Source organism: Cydia fagiglandana, chromosome 11 (assembly GCF_963556715.1).
Source record: "Cydia fagiglandana chromosome 11, ilCydFagi1.1, whole genome shotgun sequence".
Lineage (NCBI taxonomy): Eukaryota > Metazoa > Arthropoda > Insecta > Lepidoptera > Tortricidae > Cydia > Cydia fagiglandana.
Genome location: NC_085942.1, coordinates 11285454 through 11305136, shown reverse-complemented (window position 1 = coordinate 11305136; position 19683 = coordinate 11285454). Strand labels below are relative to the sequence as shown.

The window sequence follows — 19683 nt, the reverse complement described above, 5'->3', positions numbered from 1 at the left end:
CTCTCCAACGGATGATCCGCATTTGACCGCCATTTTTTTGTTGTTTAATCCAAGGTGTTGTCTGTCGAGACGATTTTTAGATAGGTTTCAACTCACTAAATAGCGCTGATTTTTGCATCGAAGAGTTCCCAAACATTAGAATGTACAGATAATTAAAATACCGTAATATGACACCAAAAGGCATTTATTATGTGAGCCTAAAATGATATGAATATGTACTACATTAACATTACTTATCCATCCATAAGCGGCTTAACGTCATCCTTGGTGAAGGCGTTAAAGAGCCACCGTTTCTCGATGTTGGCGCCGACGCCCTGCGTGGCGCACTGGAACACGTCGGGGTGTTTCTGCAGCACGTGGTGGACCGTGGCCTGCGTCACGTGCGGGAACAGGGCGCGGACGTACGACACCACGTAGTCGAGGCTTGCGCCGTGCGGGTGCACCTGTCAAGGAAATTTACTATATATTTGTTACGCAAAAAACTCTTTATTAACGTCTCGCAGAATCGTGTAGGCAGAATAGTTAAGGCCGAGCAACACCGGCTTGCGTGTGCGTGACGTGCACGTGTGCGTGCGCTAAAATGTTGGAGCTGCACACGCACACGTCACGCAAGCGGTGTGCCATCTCTCATAAGGATCTGTATACTACAACGACGCACGCGCACGTGCACGTCACGCACACGCAGCCGGTGTGCACAGGCCTTTAGTCACGGACGTCATATCGCACACGTTATTTCATATAAAATGTAAGTATGAAAATCTAAACCCCTGGGACTAGGTTATTACTATACAGGGCGTCCCACGGCTATGCCACATGGAGGGAAAGTACCCTAAATATTGTAGATGGAACATTTTACTGAAAGAAGACATTATTTTAATTTAAAAAACAATTTAAACTGCATTCATAGATTTTTAAATAATTACATGGTTGAACCGGGAATCGAACCCCGCCGCACGAGAAAAAAATCATTCTGTAGCTTTATCATACCGATCGAAAGGCTTGATCATAAGGATTATTTTTTGCTAAATAACATAGTGTCGGAAATAAAAGGAAGCCCATGAATTTTAACATTTTTAATTCAAAATTAATCAATTTAATTTATCAAATGCTCAAAATGTAGTCTCATTCTGTTGAATACAAAGCCGCACTCTTTTGATTATTTCGCTAAATTTCACATCAAATGTTAAAATTGATGGTCTTCCTTTTGTTTCTGACACTATGTTCTTTAGCAAAAAATAATCCTTATGATCAAGCCTTTCGATCGGTATGATAAAGCTACAGGATGATTTTTTTCTCGTGCGGCGGGGTTCGATTCCCGGTTCAACCATGTAATTATTTAAAAATCTATGAATGCAGTTTAAATTGTTTTTTAAATTAAAATAATGTCTTCTTTCAGTAAAATGTTCCATCTACAATATTTAGGGTACTTTCCCTCCATGTGGCATAGCCGTGGGACGCCCTGTATAGCTGAGACTGGAGGGGTTATTCCAAAAAAGACTGGGCGGAATGTAGTACTTGAGACTTGGTGGAATCGTAGGTTAAGGATTTTTTTTTTATTTGCCGCTTTTGTCTACTGTCGGAAATGGCTTGACAGAGTTTATATAACTTACTCTATCTTATACCTTAAACGAGCAAATCTTGTATATATACTTATTTATTCATATATATATTTCGGGGGGATCTCGGAAACGGCTAACGATTTCAATTAAATTTGCTATATGGGGGTTATTGGGGCGTTAAATCGATCTAGCTAGGTCTTATCTCTGGGAAAACGCGCATTTTTGAGTTTTCATATGCCCAGATATTGATAATAAGAGTTGATTTGTTTTGTAATGTCACAATAATGGTGACATTTTCAATTGTGAATCAACCCTTTTTTTCAATAAAGATTTTTTTAATGCCTACATTTTTTTACATGCTAACAGTAGATGTATTTCTAATAATTACAAATAAATGAGGATACATAAACATGCTTGCGACAGACGACCAACAACGAGACGTGTCTTGATAAAAGTATATACCTGAAGGAACGCAGACATCACTCCAATCAATTTAGCTTCCCCACAACCAGCTTCCACGGACTCCTTCAAGTGTACTTTAGCGTCCAAATCGTCCGGCAGCGGCGGCGGCGGCGGTGGCTTCACTATAGGTTGTGGCAATGGCGGCTAAAATATATAAAGAAGTTAATAATTAATATCTCAATCAATCTTGGGTATTATGGCTCCATCGATATTGTTGATTCCGCCAACGTCAAGGTTTAGGAAGGCATGTGCTTTATGACAACAAAAACGACCCTTTTTTTGCAGGTAGACAGCAGTTTTACTTAACAATAGACAAAGGATTAGCCGCCCGGGGCCAGCTACAAATCAAAGAACTATAATCAAGTTCTACTGTAATACAAGGTGACTTACATTTTTCTCAAAATGACTGTTCAAAGCTTGGCGAGCAATGAATTGTGCTTTGAATTTCTCCATCTCCTTTTGGGCATCTGCTTTGATAACATCAACTTCGTTTTTGTATGCTTCCAGTTGGAAACGTAGACTGTCGTTCTCACGCTGAAATAAAATAAGGAATGTTTATTTAAAATAAAAGGATTAATTTACTCCTAAATGTATCTTGGCTTCCAAGGAAATATGATGGATATGAGATACACTTTATTTTAAAAAAAATACCTTCAAATTCTGCGTGACCTCATCCATCCCACCAGAGTTCCCCATTGAATTCCCATATCCTTGGTTCATATTATTATATGCACCGTTGTTGAAACCGTCATTGTCGTCAGAGCCAATAAATTTCTCATTGAATTCCTCTTTCAATGCATTGAATTCCTGGAAAATGCGATTATTTTTATTAGCAAGGTTATTGATATTAAGTGTGGAATCCTATGTGTAGGCATTATTTGCTGTAGGTACTACACTTGGAAGCAAAGAAATCGAGCCACCCCTGTAATTTCTACAAGAATCTAAAAGCAGGGTGTCAGTTAACATGGAAACAAACAAATAACTTTGAACAATTGAGTTTTCCTGTCCAATAAATGTTTAAAAACTAAATGATGCCTATAATAGAAAGAGATTTCATAAAAGTGGCATAACAAGAAACTGTATCAATGAGCACATGAGCACGACGCTACAAACGCCCACAATTTACAGATTCTTAAATATTACTGTATATAATAACTTAAGTAAAATTTACTACTTTTTTTTTGAATGATTAGAATAAATGAAACCGACCCTTAACAGTTTTTATAGAAATTATATTCTTGTAGAATTTCCAACGATTGCTCCTATAATATTTACTCTCAAGTGTAGCTGTGTTGTGTATATTACCTTTTTAAATACCATACTAACAATACCTGATCTTCTCTTCACTTACCTTAGACAGCCGTTTCTGAGCAAGTTACAGCATATTAACTTGTTTATGAAAAGTTTCGTATAATTACAAAACTTAAATACTTCTTGTTACCATTCAACATCTCCTCTGAGAAACCACTTAATTGAACAATAAAAGATTATGAGGAAAAGTCCCTATTTTAAAAACATACACATATTGTACCTGAGTCATTTTCTGCCATGTCTCAATGTTCTTTCGCTGTGGTTTGGTGAAATGATCCCAAACGCGCTGGTGAGTCGCGGCCGTGAATACCTTCGCCACCTGTTCGACTGAGTTTCACAAAATATACGTTAAAAGCCTCAAATGTGAACATGGAGTCACACATACCGTCGTACGTTCGCGACCGGTCTCCCAGGCTTTACCGACGAGTTAATGGTTGCATTGCAGACGATTACAATAACCATGTATGTTACGGAACGGACTTTTAAATGTTGCAGACACCGTCGGCCTTCTGGAGTGTCAAGAGACACATGATGGTGCGGTACCACACAGAGATATCAATTACTTTCGCAACGATTCTTTCCAACTTTTTGTGTTAAATTAGTATGTTACTCTTTCAAAAGTTCGATGCGTAAGTAAATGAGTCACTTACACAATAGTTTCAGTCTGTACTGTACATGTTAACTGAAGCTGATTCGGCTTGCAGACACGTTCGGTAAAGACGGTTAAATTACACATTGGCTGAGCTGCGCCAGGATAGGATTTATGAGTGCTGCCCCAGTTGTACTACAATGCGCGCGTGATTTTTTTAGAAAATAACTACAACATGATCTCTTCTCAAAACAGGCGTTATAGGGGCCACTAAATTTATTCGAATTCTAAATAACTCACGCGCGTACGAGAGTTGTATTAATAAATTTTAATGTTGAATGATTAAAATTTATTATGCCTGTGGTAGAACCAAAGAATGTACAGTGTGTACACTTTATGGTACCATTGGAAAATAGAGTCTGGCTAACAAAAATTGAAACAGTTAAAGTAAATTAAGCAGATATAGATTCTGTCAATATTAATGCAAGTAATAAAACTTATTAATTATGATAAAGCAGCTTAATTCAATTTAAAGGGTAAAATTTTTGTTAACCCTCTATAAGACGTACCGATCGCCAACACAAAAACATTTGATGACTTATATAGATTTAAAAAAGCAGTAGTCAATAGTTAGAAGATTACCATATTTTCATTGCCAAGAAATGCTTTTGTAGTTGATGTTTTCATTGTTCGTAAACTGCTGGTTTTGGATCACTAGGATCTTACCTGGTTGAGACCTGAGAGAATTAGTCACGAAAATGTGACGAGAATATAGGACTTTCTGCCAAAAGAGGGACCATTGAACAAGAGATTTTAGAGAGAACTGTCTAGAGATCTGACTCCATAATTTACCTAATACTTTTTTACTTACGCTGGTTAATCACATTCTCAATGTGATTTTTAACTCTTTCTTTGGTGTCTTGCAACTCTTCTTCAGCTTGCATTTTTTCGTTAAACAGTCTACGAATGTGAGAGTTGGTCGCTTGAATCATGGAATAAAATTGATTTGAATTCTTCTTCGAACACTCGCCTCTTTCTAACCACGCCACTAATGTCTGAAAAATTACAGTTAATATGTTATTCAATTTTTACCTTTTACTTAAAATAGATAACAGGTGAAGTAATGCGCATATAATACTTACTGGTAAAGTGTTAGAAAACTGCTCCTCATTTTTTATTTTCTCAGCAATTTGGGTGATAGCAAGATTGGAGAACGGAGTAATCCTGGCAGGAGAGTCATCTCGTACTCGTCGATTATAGGATGATGGCGCGTTATATTTGCTAGCCATTTCTTGCTGTGCGGTCAACTGCTGCATTTGCTGCTCTTGCACACGTTGCATTTGTCTTTGACGTCTTTCATACTCGTTTTGGTCATCTCGGCTCTGAAATTGATTAATATAAAGATTGATCATCATTTTACTTTTTAAACAATTAATTCGGCCGATTATGGTAGGTTTTAATTAAAGTTTGTAAGTAAAAATAATGAAAATCTTACCAATGCATAATCTACATGCAGCCATCCGCTATTGGCGTGATTGTCCTCCTCTTCTTCCTCATCATTTTTATCTTTATCCTTATTTATGAGTTTAAGACGATAGCCAGATATGAGCATAGCAGCATCAACACATGATTCTCTATCAAACCTTATATGGCAGAAATTCTTTTTTGACAGTCGTAGGGTTTGAATTCTTCCATAATTTTCAAATACCTCTCGAACTATGCTCTCTCTTATTTTGTCTGGGAGTCCTCCAATGAATATGGTGCGGCATCCAGGTGGACGTTCTCTGCGTGGAGGATTAGGTGTTCCCGGGGCAGGTGGAATCAGTTTGCAATGTTTTAGTTCTATCTCTTTCTTTTCAACTGGCATTTCTCCTCCCATAGTACCCATATTGGGGTACATGCCCATCATAGACGGGTCCATCATCATGCCTCCCATCATGTTCATGTCCATTGGAGTCCCAGTTGATGGAGGCAAGGGTGGCATGGGTGCCGCACCCATAGCAGACATATCCATAGACTGTTGCGGAATTATGTCCATGCCTGTAGATGGCATCATTTCCATTCCTGTAGTTGGCATCATGCCACCTCCCATCATCCCACCAGGCATCATCATGTTTGGATACATGCTACCCATCATCATATTTCCTATAAGAGTTTAATTTGTTAGCAGTTTGTAAATTGATGTGTGAATACTAATTCACTATAAGGTAAATGTACCTTCGCGCTCCACGATTGTTATGCCATTTGTGGTCCTAGGTAAATTGGTTGTTCAATACTTGCGGTATGGAATTTCTAATTTAGCTAGAAAGTTGTTAAGCCCTAAATGGCTTAACAACCACACAGCGTGACTGTACCTAATACAGTTACTTTTTAAGTTATTAACAATATTAACATCTTCACAATGGCAAAAAACATTGCCATAAGTAAATCAGGCTGTTCACACTTAATGTCACAGTGAACATTACATCATCAACTTATAAAACAAAGTTCCCCGCTGGGTTGGTCTGTTTGTGTTTGTTTGTATGTTCGTGATAAACTCAAAAACTACTGGACGGATTTTCACCTATCAATAGTGTGATTATTAAGGAAGGTATAGTGTGGAGTTCCAAACAATGGGTCCACGCGCGACAAGGACACAATATAAGTTTACTTTACATAAACCTTCTGTTAATTTGGCACTTTCCTCAAGAAACTCGTATATTATGTGTATTCGTATTTATAATAAATTACCTGACATTTTCAAGAATAATAATTTGAATATATTTAAATCACAAGTCCATGCTTGGCTAATACAGAGATGTTTTTATAGTGTTAATGAATTTTTAAATAATGATTTAATGGGATTAGATTGTGTATGACTTTATTTGTATTTTATTTTATTTCGTTTTGTTATTGCATGAGTTTTTAATAAGACTTTATGATTGTGATTTATGATTGTATTAATACTTGACATCATTTGTTATGTAGGTACCTAACATAGGAAATATTTGTTTGTACACCTGTAAAGGTAGAGTCTTGGTGAGTCCATAAAATATTGTTACAATAGTAATTACTGGCAATGTAACCCATTTCTCACAAACAATAAAGATTATGATTATGATTATTATAGGTGTATGTATAATTTGTCAACCCATGCGAAGCCGGGGCGGGTTGCAATTATTAATTATAAAAACAGTTAAATCTACTTTAATTACCTTGTTGATACATGCCACCCATCATCATGGGGTTCATATTATTCATAACAGGCATGTCACCACCTTTAGAGTTATCTTTGTTTCCTTTACCATCCCTTCTGCGCCCAACACTATCTACTGACATATTCATTGGTGACCTCGATCTGTCTCTTCTTTTACCTGTTTATTCAAAAAATGTGATTAATCAAAATGAAATCCACACACACACAGTTAGGCCTATGACCATCAGTCAGAAATAGACAACAATGATTATGGTTTTTGAATTAATCAAATGTTCCCATTGGCAATGATGTGTTAGTCGTAATTACATACTTGACATTGTAACAATAGTTTCTACTTCACCTGAGCCTTACTATACTCTAGTTCAGGAGGGGTTGTCAAATTTTTTAATAGAACAGCCAACCATGACTTAGGAATCTCTAGTTCTGTCTTAGGAAGGTTTACGAGTGGTCTAAAATGTGTAAATTCTGTAAATGATAGTATTTTAGATGTCTTAAAGAAATTGCTGCTCCAAACCGCCACATGGGGCTTGGGAGCCGCATTTGCTGACCTCTTTGCGGTTAATCAAATGCCTTTTCCATTTATATCAGTCTGATGCTTCACCTGTCAAGTGATAACCATGTTGTTAAAATTTCGGTAGCTCAAAGGATTCTTTCATGAACGAGGATCCTATTATTGAAAATCGAACAAATATACACCTATTGTATTGTACGAATTAGTTAAAACAAGTGTATAAAAAATGGTCTAGAAAAAAGTGCTACAATGCGCGAGTATACTCAGAATAAGAATAAGAATTCATTCATTTATTCAGTGTACTTATTTGATTGATACTACCTAAAACCTAACCTGCTTAATTATTTTGTCTTATATTATATTCCTCACCCGCATTTTCATGCCATTTATACTCGCTACGCATACATACAGCTTATCATCATAATAATACATTATAAGCTTACCCGACATGGCGAAAATTTTTGGTGGTATATCAAATGAAACAAAACTATCTCACGTTTACCCTGACACTAACTAACACCGGTAGGTATTATTTCTAGAAAAAATATACAGCGGTAGAATATGTATCAAGAAATACTACAAAATTCCGGCATTACATCAACACCATCAACATCAAGCACTACATCAAGTCATAATCAAAATCAAGCAAAGCAAATCCCGTCAACAAAGCATAGTTTAAGGCCAGCCCAGACGGGACAATTTTTCACCAATCTGATTAAATTGTCCGATCAAATCAGGGGTTGGCAGGTCGAAGTATTTAGCAGATGGCGCCAGCATAGCTTGCCCTGTCAATCAGCTCGCTCTACACTCGTGCGTGAAACGCGGCGCGAAGCCGCGAACACGAGTGTGAAGCGACCGATAAAGGGAGGCGCGAACGCAAGAATACCAATTTGTGACGCTAGTATTTTCGTATGGGGGCATATTTTTTAACAGTGCTTAAAAGAGGGTGTATATGCAATCGACACTGGTTTGACACGTTTAATTTGAATATAGAAGCTCAAGTTGAGAATGTCAAACTACTCTACTTCCATCAGCCGTAAAGCCTCCTCCACACTCGTGCGCGAATCGCGGCGCGAAGCCGCGAACGCGAGTGTGGCGTCGATTTTCGCGGACAGCGCATAGTCTGGAGGGGGCTTAATGATAAGTCGTGAAATGTTGTGATCATAAATAAATAATAAATAAGATGTTAACAAACTAAAGTGCCTTCAAGTATTTCCAATAAACCTCCAAAGACCTCCTGATACGCTCTACAATACATATAAATAATAATGTTAAGTAAATGTAAAGCAAGAATACGCCAGTATTTTGGTTTTGGGGCATTTTTTTAATTTAGTGGGCTCTAATATCACCATAAACCTAAAATTGGTGATTGGCGCCAATTATTTTCCTGGACAGAGTCAGTCCATGAAAAGTCTGCAGCGGATTTGATAGCCCGTGTATCTTATCGTTTGGTAGCCGTGTTATCTTAAACGTCAAACTTCTATGAAATTATGACGCATAAATGACACTGGCACCGCGTGGGCTATCAAATCCGCTGCAGACTTTTCTTGGTCCCACTCTACCACTTAAATACTGTTTATTGCTTTTGCTTTATTGTTAAACCTCCTTTTAAAATGTAATATGACTGTGTTGGACTTATGTTGTCTTAAAAAACGAATTTATTATATAAACCATAAAATTATTTTTTAGATTATAATTATTTATTAGATTGAGATTGACGTCAATTTATTTCTGATCACATCGGTCAATTTTAATCATCCCGTCTGGACTGACCTTTAAAGAAGGCGTATCTCGAACACCATGCGAACACCAAAGTTCGCAAATTGCGTGCATTTCTCTCTGTCACGCTAACTATGCCTTTGATTGAGTAAAAGAGAAAGATAGCCGCAATTTGTGAACTTCGGTGTTTGCGGTAGGCCGCTGTCGGCCGGAAACAAGAGAGGGAGAAGACCTTGACGTGCAATTATTCAGGTGTTGCCGGTATAAAAAATAAGTATCACGATCAATATACTGTAAACGAACGCAAATAATATCAATTTTATTGCGCATTTATCAGCTACCCATCTCGTTCTGGTTAGACGTAATCAAAAGTGACGGAGAGCCGATACTGCGCAATACAAGCCCTTCAGTATTCTCGTTTCATTTTTGCTTCTGGAAACACGCCTATTGGTGAATATGTGGTGAATATTGGCATAGCAACCCATTTTAAGGCGTTTCCGGCAGCCATTATCGAGTTGTTCTTCGCCGGGTCTGAGTGAGGGTCAGCGTGGATGAAAAACTAAAATAATTATCAAATTCTCTCCTAATCGAGAGGTAAATAAAATTTTGTTGTTCATATTTATTATGTTTTTGTTTTTATTTCTATCATTAAGTTTCCTATAAGTAATCATAACGTTTTCATCACTCCATTGTTCTAGATACCTACTCGACCGTAGAACTCCACGTAATTACGATCTTCACTAAGTAGCAGAATGCAGTACAACGGCTTCAGTAATCAACATCCTATGTAAGTTTTGATTTCCCATAATAAAATAAGTGTAAATGGCACACGTAGGTAGGTATACAATATCGGTCGGGTGTTGATTGATCTTCACCAATTCTCTTCAAAGCGGCCATTTTGTGCAATGCACTGCGTGCTTTGGTACTCAGCTGTTATGTCGAATGTCTACACCCGCCCGTCTATCTTTATTTAGGAATCTTTTATTCTTGATATTGTAATAACTATAAGATTTTTATTGGTTCCTTTCTTATTTATGAAGAAAAAATCCATAAAAGTACCTTCCAATTTTATCCCGTATCCACATACTTTCACTACACTACATAAATTGGGGCACGAATTAAAGTAAAATTTGAGTAAGGCCAAATGATGTTCAACAATCTATAATACAAACGGGGTAGTGTGGGTAATGTAGTGTATTTTTAACTGTTTGCCTAATAAATCTTAATATTATTTATATATAGAGCTGAAATTTCTTAACGGGGTAATAAAGTACAATCCTGATCTAAATGTACAATGTTGCATTTCATTCGTTATTTGATATTAAAATGATGGGAGTAAGACATAACTTAATAGTACCTACCTACCATACCTACTATATTTCGTTATTTTTTATAGTTTGCGTATAGGTATACCTCTAACGACAGTGAACTTATGCAATTCTACATTTCATCTAGGTTTTTAGCTGAACAGGAATGGGAACAACTATTCAGAGGAGAATTGCTTTGTTATGTACAGGTCCGATTACTAAATCTGATAGCTATAGGTTCATTTCTGTCACTGTTGGTTTATTAGATAAATTCAACCAGTATCCAATAGCTTTTATTTGATTCCTTTTTTCTATTTTGGGACAGACTTTTACTCTGACCTCCATAGTTGCTTTCTAGCCCTAACTAAAAACATAAATATTATATAATATAAAAAAAATCTAAATAGAAATACCTAAGAATGTGCGGTTTTCGGCCTATTGCTTGAAAACATCACATGTAACTTGGGCCTGATGTGGTTAAACATATGTAAAATTGTTTTAGTTTCAGGCCCCGTCCAGACCGGAATGAACAATTCGGCAAAATACCGTTTTTTGGCGGTCTTCATGATTTTGGAGGGCCCAAAAACTTTGGTCCCAGAAACAACAACATGGGCAATAAAAACAATTTTCGCCCAAGAAACGACTTCAACGGAATGAGGCCAGATTTTAATAATCAGAAAAGTGAGAATGGAATTCAAAATGATTTTGGGGGCCCAAAAGAGTACCGCCCAAGGAACAATTATAACAATCAACCTCAAAAGAAAGATTATGAGGACAAAGGCCCTGGAGGAAATATGCAATTTTATAATGGTAAACCTGAGTTTGGTGGACCGAAACAACAAGGTGGCTTCCAGCACAAAAATAATTATGGACCCAAAAACTTCAATAACCAAAATGGTCACATGAATCAACAAAACTTTGCACAGAAGAAAACTTTCAATAATCCTAACATGGGTCAGCAGCCTAATGAGTTTAATGGCCGCAAAATGCAAAGCATGAAGGCTAAACACCCAGGAGATAGTTTGGTGAAGCCCATGTGGGATATGTCTAATCTTGAGCCAATCCAAAAGGATTTTTACAAGCCACATGCTGATGTTGAATCCCGATCTGAGGATGATGTGAAGATGTTCCGTGCTACAAAGGAAATTATTGTAAGTGGTAATAATGTGCCACGCCCTAACCAAGTGTTTGATGAAGGAAATTTCCCTGATCACATAATGAATACTATCAAAGAACAGGGTTGGGTTGAGCCCACTGGAATACAAGCTCAAGGCTGGCCTATTGCTCTTTCTGGCCGTGACATGGTTGGTATTGCCTCCACAGGGTCAGGTAAGACTTTGGCCTACATGCTTCCTGCTGCTGTCCATATTGTGCATCAACAGCGCATCCAACGGGGAGATGGCCCAATTGCTCTCATTTTAGCCCCAACGAGAGAGCTAGCTCAGCAGATTCAGTCTGTGGCACAGGCTTACAGTGCCCGTGGCCTTATCAGAAACACTTGCCTCTTTGGTGGCTCTCCTAAAGGGCCTCAGGCTAGAGATCTAGAAAGGGGTGTTGAAATTGTTATTGCCACACCTGGAAGATTAATTGATTTCCTTGAGCGAGGTACCACAAACTTGCGCCGTTGCACATACCTGGTGTTGGATGAAGCTGACCGAATGTTGGACATGGGCTTTGAGCCTCAAATTCGCAAGATTATCGAGCAAATTCGCCCAGATCGTCAGGTTTTGATGTGGTCAGCCACATGGCCAAAAGAAATTCAGACTTTGGCTGAAGATTTCTTAAATGACTATATCAAAGTGAATATTGGGTCATTGAATCTCTCGGCCAACAATAACATCAAACAAATAATCGAGATTTGTGAGGAACATGAGAAAGAACACAAACTTACCAACCTCTTAAAAGAAATTTCATCTGAGAGAGACAACAAAGTTATTGTTTTTGTTGAAACAAAGAAAAAGGTAATTAAATGTTCACTTGATCATTCCCTTGATTGAGAGTTACAGCAAGCTTAGTTCGCAGCGATTTTGATAGCACAGACTGTGCAGTGTTATTTTAAATGTAAAAACTTCTATGAAATTATGACTTTTAAAATAGCACTTGCTCAGTCTGTACTATCAAAATCACTGCCAACTTAGCTTTAACAACACTGAATTTAGTATGATACTCTTGTCAAAATATCATAGATACTACAGAAGCTACTGATGTTATTAACCATTACTTCTTATATTCTAGGTGGATGACATTGCGCGTGCAGTTCGCCGAAACGGCCACAAGGCCCTCGCTATTCACGGAGACAAATCACAGCCGGAACGCGACGCCGTCCTCACGGAGTTCAGAAACGGCGCCACTACCATTCTTATTGCTACCGATGTTGCAGCCCGAGGCTTAGATGTTGAAGATGTAAAATTCGTTGTCAATTATGACTATCCTAATTCATCCGAGGATTACATTCACAGAATTGGTATGTGTAATAAAGTAACTGTTACTTTCTTTAGTATATTTATTTTTGAATTAAGGTTTTTACAAAAAAATATTTGATTTCAGGACGTACTGGCAGGTGTCAGCAGTCTGGCACCGCATACACCTACTTCACCAGTGGAGACTCGCGTCAGGCTCGCGCTTTAGTTGCAGTGTTGCTGGAAACTGGGCAGACTCCGCCTGCTAAGCTGAGTGACATGGCACGTAACAATAATGGAAACTCTGGTAAGTGGTTTTTAGGCAATCTGCTCTGTAGCTGATCATACTCTCATTTATTAAATTGCACAAAAGATGATTGGCAATTAATCACTTTGTACACAATTTATATTTACATACTACTTAATGCTACAGGACGCAACCGTTGGCAACAACGTAAAGATAACAACAGTGGTTCAAGTTCGCCGCGCCAGCAGAGCAATCAGTGGAACAATAAGATGGCTAACAATGTTTCTAATGAAGATACGCAGAATATGTATCAAAACCGCAACATGAACCAACAACCACCACGATTCAACAACCAAAACCAAGGCAATAATCAGGGTTACAGACAGAATAATTTCCAGAAGCAGGTGCCTTTCCCAAGCCCTAATATGTTCGAGTCTATGGGCAACTATCAAGGCGGATATAATAATGGCTATCAAAATGGATATCAGAACCAGAATGGATATGGACAGCGCACATACAACAGTAAGTTCTACTTTTAAGCACATAGCATTAACAAATAAAGTTCAAATGTATAAAATCAAATGTTTTAATCTTGTGAATCACAAACCAAATCTAATAAAAATTTAATCTTCTAGGTACATTTCTCATTTTGTACCTAATTTATTTATTTGAAGATTCCTCGTAAAACATGTAATTTTATATTATTTTAGATCAGCGCAATGGAGGGCAACAGTACCGTAATAATAACGCGAATGGTAACAAACCAAATGGCTCATCTGGATCTTCCTATGGATCTCCTCCACCTCACTTTGCTACTCCTCCGCATTACCCACAGATGCATCCTCATCCTCAGGATATGCTGGGTGAGTTATAACGACACTGTTAGTTGACTTGAGAGCATATTGTTATGGTAGGCTCGGACTGAACTCCAATTTTGAGTAACTATTTCTGGGCACACTCAAGAAAAAATATTCATTATAACACAAATAAATGCTCTTACTGGGATTCGAACCCGGGACCTTCGGTTTTGTAGCACTACCACTCATTACCAACAACTAAGGTAGAGATAATGTCCATAGTCCATATCTGAATAGAGATTCAGTAGCTGTTACTCTTAACTAGTCCATCCTATCAATATGTCCGTGTGGTAGGCAGTGTAATGACGTACGTGTCCGTGGTTGCAGGCGGCAAGTTCTACGGCGGCGGGGTGGGCGTGGGCGGCGGCGGGCCGTGCGGCTACCAGGCGGCCGTGGGCGCGGGCGTGCCGTACGCGCACCTGCCGCCCGGCCCGCTGCTGTACGCGGCTCCCGTGCAGCAGTAATACGATTCTATTACTCCGTGTCCGATTTGGCGGTCCTGTCGCCGGTTAAATAGTAAGAACTTCGATTTGGGTTGTACCTCGACTCGAAACATCTTTCGTTCGTTGCGATCACGTGAAATTCTCGATGTTTCCCGTTCCGACCGTGTTTTTGAGAGTCGAGACTTTTGTTAGGTCACTTTTAGTTTCATTTTTTTAGTATTTCTTGCAGATCTGAATGAAGCTTACAAAATATGCTGAATAGTATTTAGAAGACGTTTGATTATACTATTTTAAAAGGTCATTGACGATGTCAAACGAGATACATTTTTGTGAATTCTCTTTCAGATCCTTTACGAATATAATGTGTGTTATTTGATAAGATGTAAGGTGTAACGTTACAAAACTTGTCGTTTTCACCTGTAGATTTATTGTAGCTCTTTCAAAGCTCGACCGGGTTTGAGAGGGTTACTCACTGTATTTAGACTAGTTGGTGTGGGTACCCTATTGTGTAATCCCGGGTGCCTTTTCGTTTTCTTTTATAATGTCTGTATGATGTACGAAATGCACGAAACATATAGAAGATGAAAGGTTAGAAGATGAATGGATTTTAGGGGAAAAGTATTCTCTTGAATTTTTTATATAAATTATTTTATTGTTAATTATTGATCTTATCCTGAGGAAAAATGGGACTTAGTAACGTTTAATCACTAAATCTGTATTGCCAGATAAAATTGTGAATATTTTTCTTATGTAAAAAGTGATGTCAATGACATTTCAAGTCACTGATTTCAAAGTTATTTTTTTATTGAAGACTTCTTGAATAATACTTACTGAATAATTTATGCGTAGGAATCAGCTTCTCGAAAATATAAAAGTATGTAAATAAAACATGCATTTACCTTAGGAAGAGCTGCGTTTCATTATTTGTTTTTCGAGTTGATTTATGGTATAACGCTGGTTATAGTATAATCGGCACAAAATACTAAAGTTTTTAAAAGTAAAAGTATCGTGTAGGCAGCCGTTACTGTCCAAAGATTTTGGAATAATCTGTGATATTTCATTACTGTAACCTGTCTGCGTTGGTCAATTGTTAATACAAGACAAAAATATATTTTTTGACTATTTGAACGAATTACAAGACAGAGTTTGCAAGTCGTTCACAGATGTTTAATGATATAATATAAGTTTTCAGTTTTACCGTTAGGGACGTAAACGGTATCTTCATACGCACTATACGTATATAGCAACCATATAGGGGGTGAACAACGTGTTCGTAGGTCTTGCGTGTTGGTAGGTTAAGTTGCCGAGCATTCTTTAGTGCCGGTACTGATATGGATTATCAACAAGGTCCAATTATAGTAGCTTTCAATACTCGCTTGAAGTTGAAAGAATTAAAACGCGAGGACTTTGTGTACATTTTAAGAGAAAGACTGTGCAAAAAATTTGTCTATAAGATGAATTTTCCAGTGCTAGCTAGCCTGTCCTTGGAATCGCGATTACGAAGTATGTAGTTAATTGCGTGCGTATTACGGCAAGCGTGTGTGTCGAGTATGGTCGCGGAACGCAGGTAGCTCCTGTATTATTATGTACAAAGTACTGCACCCACCTCTACTAAACAACTGTGATGTTATATGTAAGTAGCGTAAGTAGTTACGTCCAAGAGAAAGGATGACATCATATCTGACATTTAATATCGGAGCGTGTATTCAGCACGTTTTGATTACGTTTTCTCTAAGTCCTTTTCATACTCGGCTGGGTTGGAAGGGGCTAAACAAGACAAACAAGACTGATTATTTCTTATTGATAAATATTTTATACTGTTCATCAAGATGTCTGTATTTATAATTGGTAGTATTCTTCTCTCACGCTGTGTGTTTTTTGGACAGCTATTATTCACTATGTTCGTCTTTCTAAAAGGGGTCACCGAGATACTAAAATGTTCAAAAAATTGTTTAGAAAACATTAGTTTATTGTTTCCTTTGTGATGAAAAATGTTGTTGACAAATTATGTGGCAGCGGCAGTTTAAACACGTAATTCTTGAGAGTTAATTATTATTTGTTGTTAATAAGCAAAATTTTATTTATTATACCAACCGTGGTTTGTGAAAAATATACATAGATTTTTAAGTATGTGGCAATGCAGATCCTCATGAATATCGATGCCTATTACTAAGAAAGTAATAGCTAGTATTTATTAAAAACAAAACTGTCCCAAAGGGAAGTCTTCTGAATGTTTCTGAGAAGTGCATTTCTTCTATGTAATACAGTATTAAATTCCGATTAATAAATGAATGTATAATTATTAATCTGATTTTTATTGTTAACCTATTTATTTTTATCTTTTATGCCTCATTGATCCTCACTTCCTAAGGCCGCTTGTGATTGTGGTCACCGGACAATAGACATGTGTTAGGCGACGATGTCTGTGAAAACAACGGGACGTATGAATACAAGCGGCCTGGCGGGCCATGTTCAGTTAAACAAATTGTCTGATCGTGATTGATCGGTTTATTTAGTGCAGAGTACAGGGGTAGAATTTAACCTCACGACCGAGGCTTCCGGGGAATCCTTACTGAATGAAATATACGAAATGGAATTAATTCGTAAGGGGAAGTAAATATGTTCATACACGTAGGGTAAGTCGCTATCGCTATTATCTCTTTATATCTACCTATAGTTCGTTTTTTTAGCATTAGAAAAAAGCTAAACAATCTTGATGTCTTTTAATTGAAAAACACGTTTAAAAAAAAAAGTCATGGCAAATATGTAAATTATGAATCTAATACGATCATTCATATTTTAAAAAGCGTTTTTCAATTAAAAGACGTCAAGATCGCGCTTCTTGCAAGTTCTTTCTAATGCTAAAAGAAACGAACTATAGGTACAGAAGACTCACTCTCTAACAAAACGCGTATGTTACGATCAACACAGATATGGCCGCTAGGTGGCGACAGCGCCACGCGCGGCTTATGGCTTTCCCCAAAATTGGATGAACGGATGTGCTTTTAGCTACCTGTAGCAAAGCGACGAAATCGCGGAGTGAGCCACGCCTGCTAGTACCTATTCTGTTCAATAGATGTAGTACTTTGTTTATATACTTGGTCAAGCAAATCTTGTCAGTAGAAAAAGGCGGCAAATTTAAAAAATGTAGGCGCGAAGGTTTATCGTCTCATAGGAAATTTGAATTTCGCGCCTTTTTCTACTGACAATGTTTGCTTGACCAAGTATAGCATCCCGTCATTATTGAACGAAATCACGGACTAGGCTAGTCCGTGACAAAATATACGAAATCGAGCGCTCGAATTTCAAAAATCGGCCCCCAGGGTGGGCGCTCAGTTCGTGGTCGCTTTTCGCTACATACGGTGTTAATTAACGGCTATGCGCGTACACGCGCTGCACTGGATGTGTTAACTGAGTAATATAATACTCTTCCTTCACTTCACTGTAAAAAGCGCCCTCTACTTGTACGACCATCGTAAGATTCCTTTGTGTGAAGACCACAGCGTAGCAGAAATTTAATACTTTCATTAAAGCCAGAGATTACCCATGTGTACTAAGTATCATAGCAGAAATACCTATAATAAAACGATCTAAGTAATCATTGAGAATGAGAACTAATTGCTCCTGATTAAAATTTATTTTGTATATACATACTGACTTTCCCATCGGATAATAATAATATTTGCCATAAAGAGAAAGTCAACATTTAATGATCTTACTATTAAATATCATTATTTTCAGAAATACCTAAAGAAATACATGAGTCATGCATGAGCCCATCAAAGGAGAGCGTGAAGAGTGCATAGAGACTATATTTGGGAAATAAGGTTTGACATCTGTCTTTGTAATGTCATTACATGCCGAGAGATGGCGTATGCAACCTTGTTCGGCTCGTACTTTCGTGGCTGCTCTGTTTCCGTCTGTCAAAAGTCTGGATTTAATGAATGTCTGATTGATAAAATGATAACAATTTTATTGTTTTTTGGGATATTTGTCAAAGAACGGCTGTGAATTAGTGTGGTGAATTGTGAACTTTGACTACGACCAAGTGCTTTTATTTTAATACTGTTGGATTAATATATAAAGCAATTCTTTCGCGTTAGTGACAAATTGACAATTTTGATAACCCCGATGTAATTGCGAGGTTACATAGGTTTAATGGCTGAAATTAAACTGGTATGTTATATTTTAAGTAATAGATATGACACGGTTCAAATACCTTTTTCCAATACTATTTTGGTAAAATGATAATGCCACATAACCAAACTTTCCTTCGTTACCAAGTAGCGAGACTAGTCGGCCTTGATTCTAATCTTGTGAAGTCCAATCCCACCAAAAACATAAATGTAAAAAAGGAGAGCCAAGTTCAATACAAAAATTATGCTTGGCTGTGGGGCTCGCCGCAAAAAGAATGGAGATCTAAATGAGTGCCACTGCCAAGTTCTATGCAAAATCCAAATATGTATTTATAGGAACAAAATAACATTATAAACAAGTATTAAACTCTATTTCTTTGCTTTATTGGATACCTATAACAATTGCTGTTATTTAAAAAAATTTGAGATCTTAAAGTAGGTTAGATTTGACTTGGCCAGTTTTCATTATATCAATCATTTTATATATATTGTAATTCTGATAAAACCTGGCCAAGCCAAATCTAACCTACTTTAAGATCTCACATTTTTTTAAATAACAGCAATTGTTATAGGTATCCAATAAAGCAAAGAAATAGAGTTTAATACTTGTTTATAATGTTATTTTGTTCCTATAAATACATATTTGGATTTTGCATAGAACTTGGCAGTGGCACTCATTTAGATCTCCATTCTTTTTGCGGCGAGCCCCACAGCCAAGCATAATTTTTGTATTGAACTTGGCTCTCCTTTTTTACATTTATGTTTTTGGTGGGATATCAATACTTTTTGTAAAGAAAACTAGGCTGGTATTGAGATTTAATGTTTTTTCTTGTGTTTCCGCTGTATGGTTTTTACTTCTGTTCTTTGTATAATTATGTGGTGCCGCGCGCCGCCGACGACACACCGTTGGCCGGTTGTTTAGAGCGTATTACAAGTTTTTTGTATGG

The 19683-nt window shown here is 37.4% G+C and overlaps 3 protein-coding genes across 4 annotated transcripts in view; 2 read left to right on the top strand and 1 right to left on the bottom strand.

Annotated features, from left to right (window-relative positions):
* Positions 1 to 168: 168 nt before the first annotated feature.
* Positions 169 to 8271, bottom strand: LOC134668967 (ecto-NOX disulfide-thiol exchanger 2-like). The gene is made up of 10 exons (XM_063526479.1): positions 8072 to 8271; positions 7116 to 7274; positions 5417 to 6066; positions 5064 to 5303; positions 4793 to 4976; positions 3553 to 3659; positions 2673 to 2828; positions 2412 to 2555; positions 2022 to 2165; positions 169 to 443 (listed from the first exon to the last, which is right to left on the bottom strand). Exons 1-10 carry the CDS (start codon positions 8076 to 8078, stop codon positions 234 to 236), a joined length of 2001 nt encoding a protein of 666 aa, XP_063382549.1. The 5' UTR covers positions 8079 to 8271; the 3' UTR covers positions 169 to 233.
* A 1516-nt stretch (positions 8272 to 9787) lies between these two features.
* Positions 9788 to 16906, top strand: LOC134668952 (uncharacterized). Of its 2 annotated transcripts, none has more exons than XM_063526461.1 (8): positions 9788 to 9941; positions 10046 to 10134; positions 11163 to 12615; positions 12890 to 13118; positions 13202 to 13360; positions 13487 to 13822; positions 14011 to 14163; positions 14485 to 16906. In XM_063526461.1, the coding sequence occupies exons 2-8, from the start codon at positions 10100 to 10102 to the stop codon at positions 14619 to 14621; spliced, it is 2502 nt and encodes an 833-aa protein (XP_063382531.1). In that variant the 5' UTR covers positions 9788 to 9941; positions 10046 to 10099; the 3' UTR covers positions 14622 to 16906. The 2 variants fall into 2 exon arrangements, with proteins under 2 accessions (XP_063382531.1, XP_063382530.1); XM_063526460.1 differs by having other exon boundaries at positions 11157 to 12615.
* Positions 16907 to 18533: 1627 nt separating this feature from the next.
* The window catches only part of LOC134668970 (3-phosphoinositide-dependent protein kinase 1), a 113543-nt gene continuing 112393 nt past the window's right edge, over positions 18534 to 19683 (top strand). The window contains exon 1 of the mRNA XM_063526484.1: positions 18534 to 18776. The gene's annotated coding sequence lies outside the window, so the exon portion shown is untranslated. The remainder of the gene's footprint in view (positions 18777 to 19683) is intronic.